Genomic DNA, 13,470 nt, shown 5'->3' with positions numbered 1-13,470 from the left:
TTTCTAGGGAGTAAAAATTGGAAACAGAATGAATCTGTTGAATCTTGCAGCTTCACAATATTGCATTATAAATGTGCTTGATTTTGTTGTATTTGGCTGTTAGTAAGCAGACAGAATACAAGAGTATCGGTATTATAAGCAAGAAAATAGCATTATCTAACATGACAAAATTGCAAAAATTCAAATTGAGAGAACATGCATCTGAAAAGAAGGTTTCTATTCCATAAGAAATAAGTCATTACACGTACTTGCAGTGGTTTTCGGTTTGACTGAGAAGTAAAAAGAGGAAAGAAAAATGGTCAAAACAGTCAAGTTCAGCATAATATTGTTATGGCAGAGAATGGCTTTATTTGTTCTATATGTTTCCACATATCGAAACATATTTTTACTAATCTCACAGTAATTAATAACAATCTAATAGTGAATAATAGTAGTAGGGGTGTTCTGATTTACAGACTATAATTGTAAGAATGACTAATATTAACAATAAAAATTGTAACTCTGCTGATTTCCTTTCATGAAGAAGCATGGAGCAGGCATTTTTTAAACCCCTGATGATAGTCCACAGTGAAACTGAACAATGCTCCTTCCTATACCAGCATCAATTTTGCTGTCTTGTGCAAATGAGACTGTGCATGAATATGATATCGTAGACATTTACCACAGATGATGGATAGTGCAAGATCAAAATCTGAATAATATATCATATAATACCTACAATGGGTGAAAATTAAAGTATTGCTCATCCTGGGGGGCTAACTGTGTTGTGAAGTCCAAATAAAAGGCACATCTCCACAAATAATTAGGCAAAATTGGAGCCATTTAAAGTAAGCAGTTTCAGAAAGCAGTTCCAATAATTTGCTGGCATATGCCTTTGACATCAATGGAATTACAGAAGCAGAAATTTGACCTTTGATAGATACATATATCTATATCTTAAAAGGACAACCAGCATTACAAATATGTACTGTGCTATTTAGTCTGTGTTACAGCATGTCAGGGCCATTCTATACATCAAAATAGATCACAGGACCATGGTTTTGACATTTGTCATATGCAATTGTATTTCACTATTTCCTTAAATAATATTTTCAAAATAAACATGCAAAATAAAATGCAGGAGTGCTTACCTGGTTTTGTAAGGGGAACATTTTTTTCATGTCTGACTGCTTCATGCTCTAGACAAAAAACAACAGCATAACAATATTGCCATAATGTTTCTAAGTTACAAGTGCACTGGTGGGGTTTTTGTGTGTTTGCTTTGTTTCTATTTTTTTTTTTAGTAAGAAAGATTGCATGTATGTGTTTTGGGATTAAACATTTCCTTTCCCTTGTTTCATGCTGTTATTTTGAAAAAGAAACCCACAAATGAATGACTATTAAAAGATTATCCACTGAGGGATCTGCCACAAAATAGCAAAGTTCATTAGTACTGCACATAGCTTCACAAATATAGCTACTATTACTGCTACTAAGAGGCTTGCATGTGTCTTAAGGAAGAAATAGGTTAGTAGGGCTCCTATAATTTTCAAAGTAATTTTTATCTGTTTTCAATTTTTATTATTGGAAAGGAGAGTGCAGAGTAAACTCAGCAATCTTCACTCATCCTATATTCTTGATTCAGATATACTTGAGCTGAATTCCCAAAGTCTTGGACACATACTATTACATATGAATAAATTACATTTAGGTGTGGAAAATGCATCTCATCTCCACATGCCTGCTTCCCTACCCCTCCTCCCATCCTTCTACTTCATTATTATTACTGAAAAAATATAATTTATGCTATGTTGTGGGAAACAGAAAAGTTGAAGAAGCTTTTCTTTTTTTTTTTTTTAAATAGGTCTAGCAAACAAAAGTCAGACTTAGAAAAAAACCCACCCCGCAGATCTCATAGCACAGTAGCAGCTATGCAATGGAAACTGGGGCCAAAAGACATTTTAGGGTTGTGGAATCAATGGGCAGCTCTGTTGGCTTTGTTTCCAGGTGATGTTTCCCACAGCTTAAGGACTGTGCATCACTTTCCTTTTGAGAAATGAAGACCCAAAAGCATGCTGGAAAGTGGAAAGTGCTGAAAATGTGAATGGCCTCTGAAAAAAGGGCAATATGCCTCAGCCATTCTGCTACTCAGATGTATAATTGAACTACTAGTAAGTGTGATTTCACGTGGGGAGACAAGTTGAGAAACGCTGAGATGACGACATCATATGGAATTTCAAATGGGAAACACTTATGAAGCATGAGTGAAAAATTGGTTCAGTGAAGAGTGATTCGTTTCCCATATCTGAACTTTTTTTGATCATTAAATTATTTGCGGAATTAATTGACAGTTTGAATTATCATTATTGTAGTTTAATTTGCATTCGGAAGGTGTGAAAGGTATAGAAAATCAACAAGCAGGCTGTATGGTAAGTTAAGGTATGGACTCTTTCTTGAGTTCTTTTTGACTGAGAAGAATTCAGGATGCAGTTATATTAAATTAATTTCATTTTTTCTTTTTTTTAACTTAGCAGGAACATTTATTCAACCCAGGTAATTTTTATAGTAATTTTTAGAAGATTTATAACTCATATATGAATTTTTGTTGATATGGGAAGCGTAGAATGAATTTATTCCTGCACTGAAGCAATTGGTTATGCCAAATGGACTTTTAAATAGCAATGACAAGACAGTATGTTAAATGAAAGGAATGGAAGACATGGTGATAAAGATACTACAAATCTAAGCAAAACTAGAAATTGCCTAGGGCATGTTTCCTTATGTAAAAGCAAAAAAAGACACATATCCAACAATTTTACAGGAATTTTTCTGATTAAGGCAAGAATCACATACTTGCTGGCTTTGCCTGGGCTACAAAAGACAAAAGAGGTTAAACTGTAATAGTTAGATACAGAAAGAAGAGAAAATATACTCTTTTTTTCTAGCTTCTAGAACACTCATTATTACTTGATTTTTTTCCTGTCAGCATTACATAAAAAAAACTATAAGGACTTAATCACAGATAAGACCCAAAGAAATAGAGTTTAGTCTCAAAAACATCTTCTCCATAAGACTGATTCAAAGTCCTAACCTATCTGGTAATTTATCCTCATGGCTGGGATCTTTTCAGAGATCTGATTTACTGCTACACCTCATTTCATCAGTCCATCTCTGGCTAATGAGAGGCTGGAACAAGCAGCTAAGGAGCTGAAAGGCCTTGACCTGTCTTCATCTTTGGAAAGACAATTCTTAGTAGAACAAAAGCTGCAATTGCCACCCTGTCGGTTTTGCTTTGTTATCAGTTACATATTTCAAAATACTGTAAAAAAATATTGCAATGCAAATATACTACACTAGATGAAGTCCTGAATAGTGTTTAATATCCTCCAGCCCCCTCCATAAATCAGGAGAGAATCACTTATTCTTACCTGACTTCTCAGTGGGAGTTGTCTTTTGTTGTTTCATTTTCTCCTCTGTATTGTGAAAGCAGCATTAAAATCACAATATGCTAGCATATAATTGGAAAAATATTTCTATAGGTGATATTATGCATATGGTTTACAATGACAAAATAAATGCATGTCTTCAGCATCACTATCCCATTATAGCACTGTAAAACAGCATGCAGGCATTATGAGTTCTGATTGCATGGTGAGATGATACTGATGGAAAAAGTAAATTACTGAGCCTAATGTCTCAGCTGCTGGAAAACAGCCACATACCCTTCAGCATCTTTCAGGCAGGCACTCAGGTGGAAACCATCCTATTCCTGCACCCATTACACCTGTGCCAACAGCACCTTCCTGGGTGTCTAAGCCCAACTGTTTGGTGTTACACAACACTAAGAACTTCTGTTTAGATACTGCCCAACCACAAACATGGGTGGAAGTATCCATACACTCCGAGGATGAAAAAGATATGGAGACACCCAAGCAAGTAGTAGCTCACAGAGGGACATAGGACAGTCTGAATGTCAGTCCATACCACCTGCTACTGGATAAGCCTACCTAGACCTAGCTGGACATCTGCCACAAGACCCTGGAGCAACCTTCAACTTCTGCTAATCTCATGGAAAATCTGCATGGAAATGCTTTTGAGCTGCCAGTGGATTTGCTCAGCACAATTCTCAGATGATGTGGACCCATGGTGACATCAGCCACCAGACCTGAATTTCCTCTTCTCCAAGTAAATTGGTGGGACTACACTTTCTAATCAAGTGGGGCTTGTTTTACCTTCCCAATGTCCCAGTCAGGTGGAAACTGGGATGTTTATGTTCAGGTTTCACAGAATCACTAGGTTGGAAGAGACTTTAAAGATCATTGAGTCCAACCTCTGCCCTAACACCTCAAATAAACCAGGGCACTAAGTGACAAATCCAGTCTTTTTTTAAACTAAATTTCTACTCTGCCCAGTTTGGTTGATTTTAAATTCACTCTACCTCATCCTTTCATAGATCTGCTCCATCTTATGCATTTTCCCATAATTGAATTCAAGTCCCTCTCCTAACCTCTACCTTTCAACAATCGCATACATTACTAAATTCTTCTTAAGTACCCTAAAACACATTCAGATGGTATTTGCCATTCCTCTAGCTGAAAGCAGTTTGCAGCCACCAGCTTCTGGTCCCTTCCTTTCCACTAAGACCTCTGGAAGGCATCAGATTGAAGATTACAATGACTGGGTGAAGACCAAGTTGGGCAGATATCTCTTGGTCCCCATCTCTTGCTTATTTGGTCTGCTTCTGAAAGAAAATTAGTACACTCTGATGCAATCCCTGCCAGAATTATAGGTGGTGGCTGCTTGGCTTTTTCTCTGAAATTCTAGCCCATGACAGAGAGAAAAGTGAAGGAGTAGAATATCCAGATTTAAGGAGAATAATCTCTATAAAGGAATAAACTTTAAGACATCAGGAAGCTTCATAAAATTGTTCTGTTTACCACATTCAGTATGAAGAAAAGCAGAGAAAAACATATGATGAGGATAATACATATTATTTTGCCAAGAACATAAGTAATATTTCTAATTTTTCGTGTATTTTTTGTTTTCCATATCATGAGGAGTCTTGCAAATAAAAAAACAAACAATTTTGAGGACTTCATAAAGGTATAAAGAGTAAAAAATAATTTTCATGAATATTTAAAAGAAAATACTTATTTTAAGTAAGCCCAAAGTTTAAAGTTCTGAAATCTTTCATTGAAGAGAATTTATTTGCTCTGCAGGGCTCCAGTTTTGCAGCACTACAAGTATTAATATTAATCTTTTCCCTGATGTACCTAATTTAAATGGAAAAAGTAAGGCTGTAAACATATCTCTGTGTATTGCAGGCAGTTTTACATCAGGAGAATTACATCAGGAATGAATTCCCTGGCTTTACTTACTTTCCCTGATGCACACAAAATGCTCTTTAATTTAAACTTTTCCCTACGGGATCAATATATTTTCTGAAATTACATAGCATTTCAGTCATGTGATATTCTAAGTCTGATGACAGGAGGCATAGGAAAAATGGTTTGAAGTTGCACTGGATCAAGGTGAAAAAGGAGACCACTGTTTTGTATAGAATGAAGCTTTTATAATTCAAGCTGCTAACTCAAGAGCACTCATTGGCACACAGCAGGCAGAAGCACCATTACCACCAGTGCCTGCAGATTAATACTTCTAGTCATCAAGTGAAACTCAAAACAGCCACTGTTCTCCAATGCAGCCATTAATCACCTGAGAATTGAGATTTTATGCTAAAGGAAATTTAGCAAGCATTTTCCTATTTTTTTTCCCCCTTCAAGCACTTAAATTCCAAGGGCTTGGGGTCTGGAGTGTACTGTATTATGCTAGAGTAAAATCCTAATCAGTCCAATATACTGGCTTGTGACACAGTGCTCTGATGTTTGAGAATGCCTTACCAAGGAAATTTATTTTCCTGCTGCTATGTGGATGAGATGGGGCTAATTGTGCAGCAGGACTGATTTTATTTAGCAGGAGAGGTGAGTGGTCATGTCATCCATCCAAGCAACCCACTTTCTGTTCACCACTGTGACCACCAAGCTCAGCTTCCTCACTAGGACATTCCTGTCTTGGTTGAACTCACCTAATTCCTGAAGCATTCTGCTAGCTGCTGATACACAAAAAGTGATCAATGAGTTAAATAAAAAGCTTGGCCTATGTGTCTTAGAAAGATGAAGAGAGAAATAATTTTTCCACGTTGACTCAAAACCAATACATCGTCACTAAATCAGATCCTCAAGGCTTCCAGGAAACCTCAAAATGTATGAAAAGTATGAAAGTACTTAACTTACAAGGTGGAATATTGTACATTATAAAAATGAATGAGAAAAGTACTAAATACATAGGATAAATTGATTTCTTGAAAAAAATAGAGGAAAAAGTAATTAAATAAAGCCTGCTTGCATATCATTGAACACATAAGGCTTAAATGGTTTATTTAGTCACTTATTCATGAGCACTTCATTTCAATGTGAAGTTCAAGCAGCAGAACTGCCAGCAAAGGTCAACGGGATGTGCATACTTGCTTTCCAGTCTCCACTGCCTCTTGAGTGCGGACTGGTAAACCACTCAGGAGTGATGTAAGCTGAGCATAAATATCTGAGTTTTCTGTGAGGTTGCCTTCTTAGTCTTGTTAATTCACACCAGACCCAACTGTGGATCCTTGAGTGCCTTCCTCCTCAAAAAACATGATTAGGGCAGAGCCCCGGTTTGAAAGAGGGACCCTTTGTCCTGCTCATTGCAGCCATTTATGGTTTACTTGAGTGCACAGTCAGTCCAGGAATAGTATTGCTATTCTTAGTTCAGCTCCTGCTAATATTGAGTTTCAGGAAGGGGAGGCTGACTCTACTGCTGAGTGTGTACTTAATGAGATTGTAACTGCTCCTTTCTGGGGGGACCACACTCACTCAAAAGGTTGAGAAGGGTTAATTCCCAGTATATCTCTTTGATGTAGTGCAGGGCATTAAAGCACTCCTTCCTCACACCCTGGAAAATGGGTTTTGCTAATACTTTTTAGTACATCAGTGAGAAAAGTCATAAGAACAGTCAAAAACTGTGACAGCTGAATCCTTTTAGTTAAATTTCACTCTCATTTTTGTTTCTCTCCAAGACATTGAAAAAAACCAATGGCACAAAACAAAATACCTGTACCCAGCTCAAAGAAGTCTCCAAGTTTTGCAGACCACACATATCCTTATTAAGAAGAGCTGGTGTAAGTGGAGGTTACTTTACCAAACCTACCTGGCTTAGTCTGAGAGACAGCTTTTTCACGTTTAGCACGTTCATGCTCTGAAAATAAGAAGAAATATTAGAAGGCTCTTTAATTTTTTGGAAGATTTTAAAAATAAAATATTCTCATTATATTTTTAAAATATGACTTTGCATTACATATTCCAGCTAGACCGGAGAAGAATTTTTCAATTTCTCTATACTTCTCAAGAAAAAATGTTTAACTTTCTTTTCCCCTATAAAATTAAAATAATGAAAAGTCTTTTTTAACTTTTTAATATGGTTTAATTATTTTCTGTGTATTTTTAGAAATATAATAGAATTTCTAAAGTTGTTAATTGCTTCTTATATTGTGATTGCTACCACTGATCTTCTGTAAAGAAAATTTCTCCTTGATGTTTAATATCGAAATGAAGAGAGTTTTTGTTACAACAGAAGTGGGGTTTTCTCGTACAGAATGACAAATAAATCTTCAGTATCCTGAATAAAGGAAAAGAAAAAAAAAGGTTTCCATGTTGCTCTGTGTCCTGGATTTGGCTGTACTAGAGCTAATTTTCTTCATTTTAGCTAGTGGGGATCCCATAAATATAATGTGAAGCACTAACAATAATGGACATTAGTCTGTACTATAGTATGAAGTGTATGCAATTTTGTGCCATTTGAAAAAAGCCTGCTATTTAAATCCCAACATCATGAGACAGAAAATAATCCAGGGGAATTTTAGAAATATGTTTAATTCGGACTTGTAGCTCTGATGTCTAAGCTATGCAGCAGGTCAGCATTGCAGCATATCAATAAATAAATCTCTAAAACTTGAACCAGAGGCCTGGCCAGAGAATTGCACAGACTCTCCCCCATCTGTGGCTCCCTCGATTGTCTCCCAGTGCAAAGCTGCCATGGAGACAAAAGACATAGGTGGGTCTCAGCTGAATTGGAAAATGGTTTCCACGCAAACTGGAACCTGTGAAACACACTTGGTCCTGCATTACTGAGCGAGTTGTTGAAAACCAGTTTCATAAGTCAAAACGTTGCGTGAGTTTGTGTGGATGAATTCCACTTCAAGCTGCTAAAACTTTGTAAAAATAAGGAAATACCTTCCTTCTGAAAGTTAAAATAACAATATTCTATATGGCCTTGGTACTTACTGTGTTCATGAGGGTTCTCTGAGGTAGCTAGAAGAAAAAAAAAAGCATATTTTAATATTGTTGTAGCTGTGGTGCAGAATTTAGTTAATTTCTTAATGACATTAAAGACACACAAAATTTCAATGAAATCTGTATTGAAGTGTTCAACAGTTACATTTTCTCACACTGTCCACCCCAGATGCATAAATGGGACTCTTAGCCAAGGAACACAGGTGCTCTGAATTCCTAATTTAGACAAAATTTGGTACAAACACCCCTGGAATGCTCTTCACCTCTTCTGAGGGCTGAATCACCCTCACTGAATAATGACCATATACCAGACCTAGGGAAACCACCTGGCTAACAAAGGTGCTTACATTACTTATTGCCCACTAAGAGACACGGAAAATTCAGACCATAAGGTCTCTACTACACAAAGACAGAAAATTAATTTTAGCAGGAGTGAGGAAATAACACCTAGGGCAGTCTAAAGATGAGAGTCCCTGACAATTGCACTTGCTCTTTGAGGCCAGTAAATTTCAGATGGATTCAGTGATATTCCAAGAAGCAGAAAGACATTTGAAAATGTTCATTAACTTCATTAGGCCACTTCTAAACAAAAAGATTTCAGTGCTGCAACTTCTAAACTTTGTACCATTTAATTTTCTGCATTTTTTCAGAAAAAAAAAAATCCCAGATGAGATAAAACTGAAAACCAAGTGAATACTTTCCATGGATGTTAAGACAACATTCCTCAGACACAGAGAGCTTGGCAGCTCTACCCAATGCCATTATTGGTTCTACAGAAGGAAGCAAAATGTCAAGACCTAGCCCTCCAGCTGGATTTTTCTTCTTGACTTTTGCTATGCAGCTGTTGTTTTCAAGAGAAAAAAGGCTCTGCCACCTGCATGTCTTCTGTGAGAGAGAGAGAAATCCCACAGAGAGATGTGGCAGGGCAGGGGATGAGCTGCCTTTGCAGCCCCAGCAGCACAAGCAATAAAATTGCTGCTGTGAGCTCCCAGGCTGTGACTCACTGAGCTCCTGAGCTCCCCAGCTTCCACTTGGGACAAAAACTCCTGTGCATGTGGGTTTCTGTTTCACTTGTTTCCCCTGCAGTATAAAATCCACTTCCATTTTGTATCCAGTCTCTAATCCAAGTTGTTGTTGTGCATTTAAGGAGACAGCAATTGGATATAGTATACAGAACAAAGTAAAAAAACCCCAAATGCCTGAAAATTTTTGTGGGTAATAAAAAATAAAGATACAAAGTAAGAGTACATGCTTTTTCTGAAGTGAGGAATTAGAAATCAGAAATCAAAGGGAAAAGGTCTAATGACAAAGCTACATTTGTTATTTTTATGTCTGTAAGTCAACCTTTTTGTAAATTTAGGCTCATTTAACATGCCAAAATCAACCAAAAAAGTAGTTCCCTAACCATCATAAGCTGAAGCAAATTCTATTGTAATTGAGTTTCCATGAAATATGTCGGAAATTTGTAGAGGAAATAAATTTTTAATTGCGTCAAAATACATAGTGAGATATGCTCAGGTAAAATGAATTTCAATTTACAAAAAGGAACTTCAAAGCAAATATTTAAATCAAATCTGAACATTATACCAGGGCCTAGTATAATGACTTACATAACTAATACAGGATATTGTGTCATATAACTCAGTAATCACCCAAAATAATCAGAGCTAGGCTACATATGAACAATGTTAATTTAAAGACTCTCTACTGACACTGCCTAACACATTTTACAAGCAAGCTTTTCTAATAACATCCTTATCTAAGATCTGCCTAAAATCAAAACAAAACCATTACTTAACTTTCCAGTGAAGTCAGTACAGTTTTTACAGTACAGTCTTTTTCCCCCCTTTTTTATGCTGGTAAATATCATTCACAGAGAATGTTTTAAACAATAGGAACTCAGTTAAAGTCTGGTTCCTGAAATTTGTGAAAATATCGCTGTTGTCCTTTTCCATCTTTTCTGTGGAGGCATTAATTAGACAAACTTGTATAATGTCAGCATCAAGACAGATTGAGCACTGAGATTACTGCTATCTGTGCTTTGCCTAAAAGGCCAACTTTCTTATTTCTGGCAAAACACTTAGAGATATTTTGATGAAATAATGAGGATATTCTAAAGTTAAAAGTCTCTAGAGTGTTGGTTATTCTAAAACCTATCTATATCTTTTCTATAAAAAAAGCCAAACAAAACACCAAGGTGAAATTCTGAAATGGCATTTGAGCCATAAAAATAAACCTTCACGTTTTGCTAACTGTGATTTCAGTCCATTCAATATTAATGTATCCTTCTTGTATGCCATTATCTCATGAAAAAATGCAACTCAAATGACTTATAGACTAAGCAGAAAGTTAAAAAATTAAATCCCAAGACCATTAGATTAATTTTTACAGTATCATAATTATCTATGACATGGGTACCTTGATTTTTATTCTACTTAGGGAAAAGCAAGATGATAGTCCAGGTCAGACTTTGCAAAATGTTTAATGACATATGTTATTTAGCCTAAATGGTGAGAAATTAAAGGCTGTGTTCTGCAGCTCTGGGAATCTCACACAGTTCATGTAGTATCGTGCACTGAAAGTACAAACAAACATTTTATGTTTTGGCCACTGACGGTGAGAGGGCTAAATCAACTCTTGGTCTCATTTCAAGTAGTTCTGACGTCATTAGCTAACAGGACTACCTACTGAGTAAAAAATTTTTTTTTTCAATTATTGGTCTAACATTATTGCTCACAATGTTAGAAAATTCAGTCCTAAGTAAGTGTTTTATTCTCATTTGTTTAACACTTAAACTGTACTAGAGAAGGAACAAGGTCCAATTTGAATTGAATGCAAACAGTTGGATTTTTGATGAAGTATTTGAAGCTACATAAGAACTGGATCAATGAAATTATCTGGTTATACTCTCAGCAAAAATTTGAAATGTATTTTCTGCCATTCTAAATTAAACTTGGAAAACAGGCCTCCATCTTGCTGGTTTTCACTTAACTTTTTTTTTTACTTGACTGCTATTCTGAAGGCTGCAAGGGTATTAATTATATATGGCATATTTTTGTAAAATAGATTCTGATATGGCTTCAGAAATTAAATCCTGCATTTTATTGAACCATAAATTGGTAAGGCTAAAAGCAGAATGTGCTTTTTGATTATAACATGTCTATTTTCCATCTGGCTAACAGTTGTTTACTATTCAGACAAGAAATACATTTGTGAGTGTGCACATTCTGTAAGAAAATAATATGCTGTGCAGGAAATAAAACCAATGCCAGAAGTACTTGTTTTAGTTAAGAAAAACAGAATAATAACACATGCTGTAGCTGGGAAATATTATTTTCAATTAGATAGTTACAGGTGTATTATAAATAAGAAATCTACTTTCCACTTAGACATGTAAGAACCTGGTTTATTTCCCATTAAAGAGAGCACAGAGATTCTTTACCATGTTTTGGAAATTGCATGAATACACAACACACACATAATGTTAATCATTAACAGCATTACAGGCCAAGAGAGATCAAGATCAACAGGAATCTTCTAATGGAATTATCAAAATTTGAAATGTATACCTTCCAGTTTATGCATCATGACAAAGGTACAATTTGATTTCCCTATTTAATATGAATTCATTTTCCCTGAACTACAGACAAACTATTTGTCCTTCGGAAAAATCAGCGGACATTATTACTTCCAAATTTAATTTTCAAGAATTTAAGAGATCACATCATTTGCATAATTTAAATAAGACAGTTTTTGGTCTAGTTTTAGGTCAAAGTTTTTCAAACTTTGAAGCAACTATATTATAAAGAAGTCAAACAGAATAAAATATATTCCTTACATGTCTCAGATAATAAGTTCAGAAAAAAGGGGATTTTAGGACTTACCACTCTGTTAAGGAGCAGTTCCCTACATTTGTGAAGTTATTGTCTGGATTCTTTGTCATTCAAAGGAGAAGTCAAATGTACACATAATTTTTTTAGATTGGCAGACCTGATCTGCATATCTGGCTGTCATATCAGTCTTACTCAAGTTCTTCTGGCTACATGAGCAGCTGGCAGACTGTGTTGCAAAGCCAGTCTACTGAGCATATGTCTAAAAAAGTGACTCAAAAACCAGATTAGCTGCAGCAGAATTCCTAAAAAGAGAATAGCTTGTGCTCATCTTGACCTTTGCTCTACGTTAAAAAATTGCCTTGGCAGAGTATGACCAAGAGTTACCCCGTGGCTGAGTCAAAGTAAAGAAAGCAAGTGTGTGGTGGTGGCATGATAGGGGAGGTTGGTATCCGATTAAAATACAGAGCAGGCTGCATGAACCTTGTCCTCACAGGATCTCTTAATTCCCCACAACATCCATTTTACACTTCTGGCTTGCTTTAAAACTAGTATTTTCCAGGACATTTGTCCAGGTTTCTAAATATTAAGGAAGTATTATACCACATTAACCTGATAAGTATGAAATGCTAAGTGATTAAGGCTGTCTGGAATATTTGTAGGGAAGTAGAGAGCTTGATCTTCTTACTCCTACTCTTGGTCTAGGAATGCTCCTCTGAGTCTGTGCATCTCCACAGACTTCCTTGGGTCACTCTATAAGCAGTGGTTGAAGGATGTTAAATAGGGTAAATGGTTAAGACAAACCATCCTAAAATGCCACAGTTTTCCATTATCATTAATAATTAATCACTGATATTAGACCCTGTAGGGTATTCACTTGCAACAGACAGACCTTCCTATTGCCACTTTCCACCAAAAAAAGGTGCCAAGCTGCTCTCACAGTTTTTTCTGCCTTATTTTTATTAGCAGAGCAGCCTGGGCCAAGATATCTATCTGCTTTCCTATAGTTGTCATGTTTGTGCCCTTGCTGTTTGGTTTGTTTTATACCTCGGGGCTGCATATTGAAAAATGAGCTGACTCTTGGTTTTGGAGGATTTTGTTGATGTTGTCTAGAACAACTTGTTTTTTAAGACTTGTTTTTAACTGTCAGTTTAAGAGTACTTTACATAACAGGGAAAACGAAAAAGTAATAGAGAGGAGAGAAGGGAGAAACTTTATCATGGTGTAAATATAATAGAAGTAGCAAAGAAGTACAGACATTTCCAATATTTTTAAAT

General features: G+C 36.0%; 1 protein-coding gene across 1 annotated transcript in view; it reads right to left on the bottom strand.

Annotated features, from left to right (window-relative positions):
- The window catches only part of TRDN (triadin), a 216,100-nt gene that overhangs the window by 24,493 nt on the left and 178,137 nt on the right, over nucleotides 1-13,470 (bottom strand). Inside the window, exons 29-34 of the mRNA XM_088161865.1 lie at nucleotides 8,355-8,381; nucleotides 7,222-7,269; nucleotides 3,408-3,452; nucleotides 2,833-2,850; nucleotides 1,131-1,178; nucleotides 249-269 (exon numbers count right to left, since the gene is read on the bottom strand). Coding sequence (XP_088017991.1) covers nucleotides 249-269; nucleotides 1,131-1,178; nucleotides 2,833-2,850; nucleotides 3,408-3,452; nucleotides 7,222-7,269; nucleotides 8,355-8,381 — 207 coding nt within the window. The remainder of the gene's footprint in view (nucleotides 1-248; nucleotides 270-1,130; nucleotides 1,179-2,832; nucleotides 2,851-3,407; nucleotides 3,453-7,221; nucleotides 7,270-8,354; nucleotides 8,382-13,470) is intronic.

This window comes from Sturnus vulgaris, chromosome 3 (assembly GCF_052056855.1).
Source record: "Sturnus vulgaris isolate bStuVul1 chromosome 3, bStuVul1.hap1, whole genome shotgun sequence".
NCBI classification, from domain to species: domain Eukaryota; kingdom Metazoa; phylum Chordata; class Aves; order Passeriformes; family Sturnidae; genus Sturnus; species Sturnus vulgaris.
The sequence above is the reverse complement of the archived record's forward strand: the minus strand, read 5'-3'. Positions and strand labels throughout refer to the sequence as shown.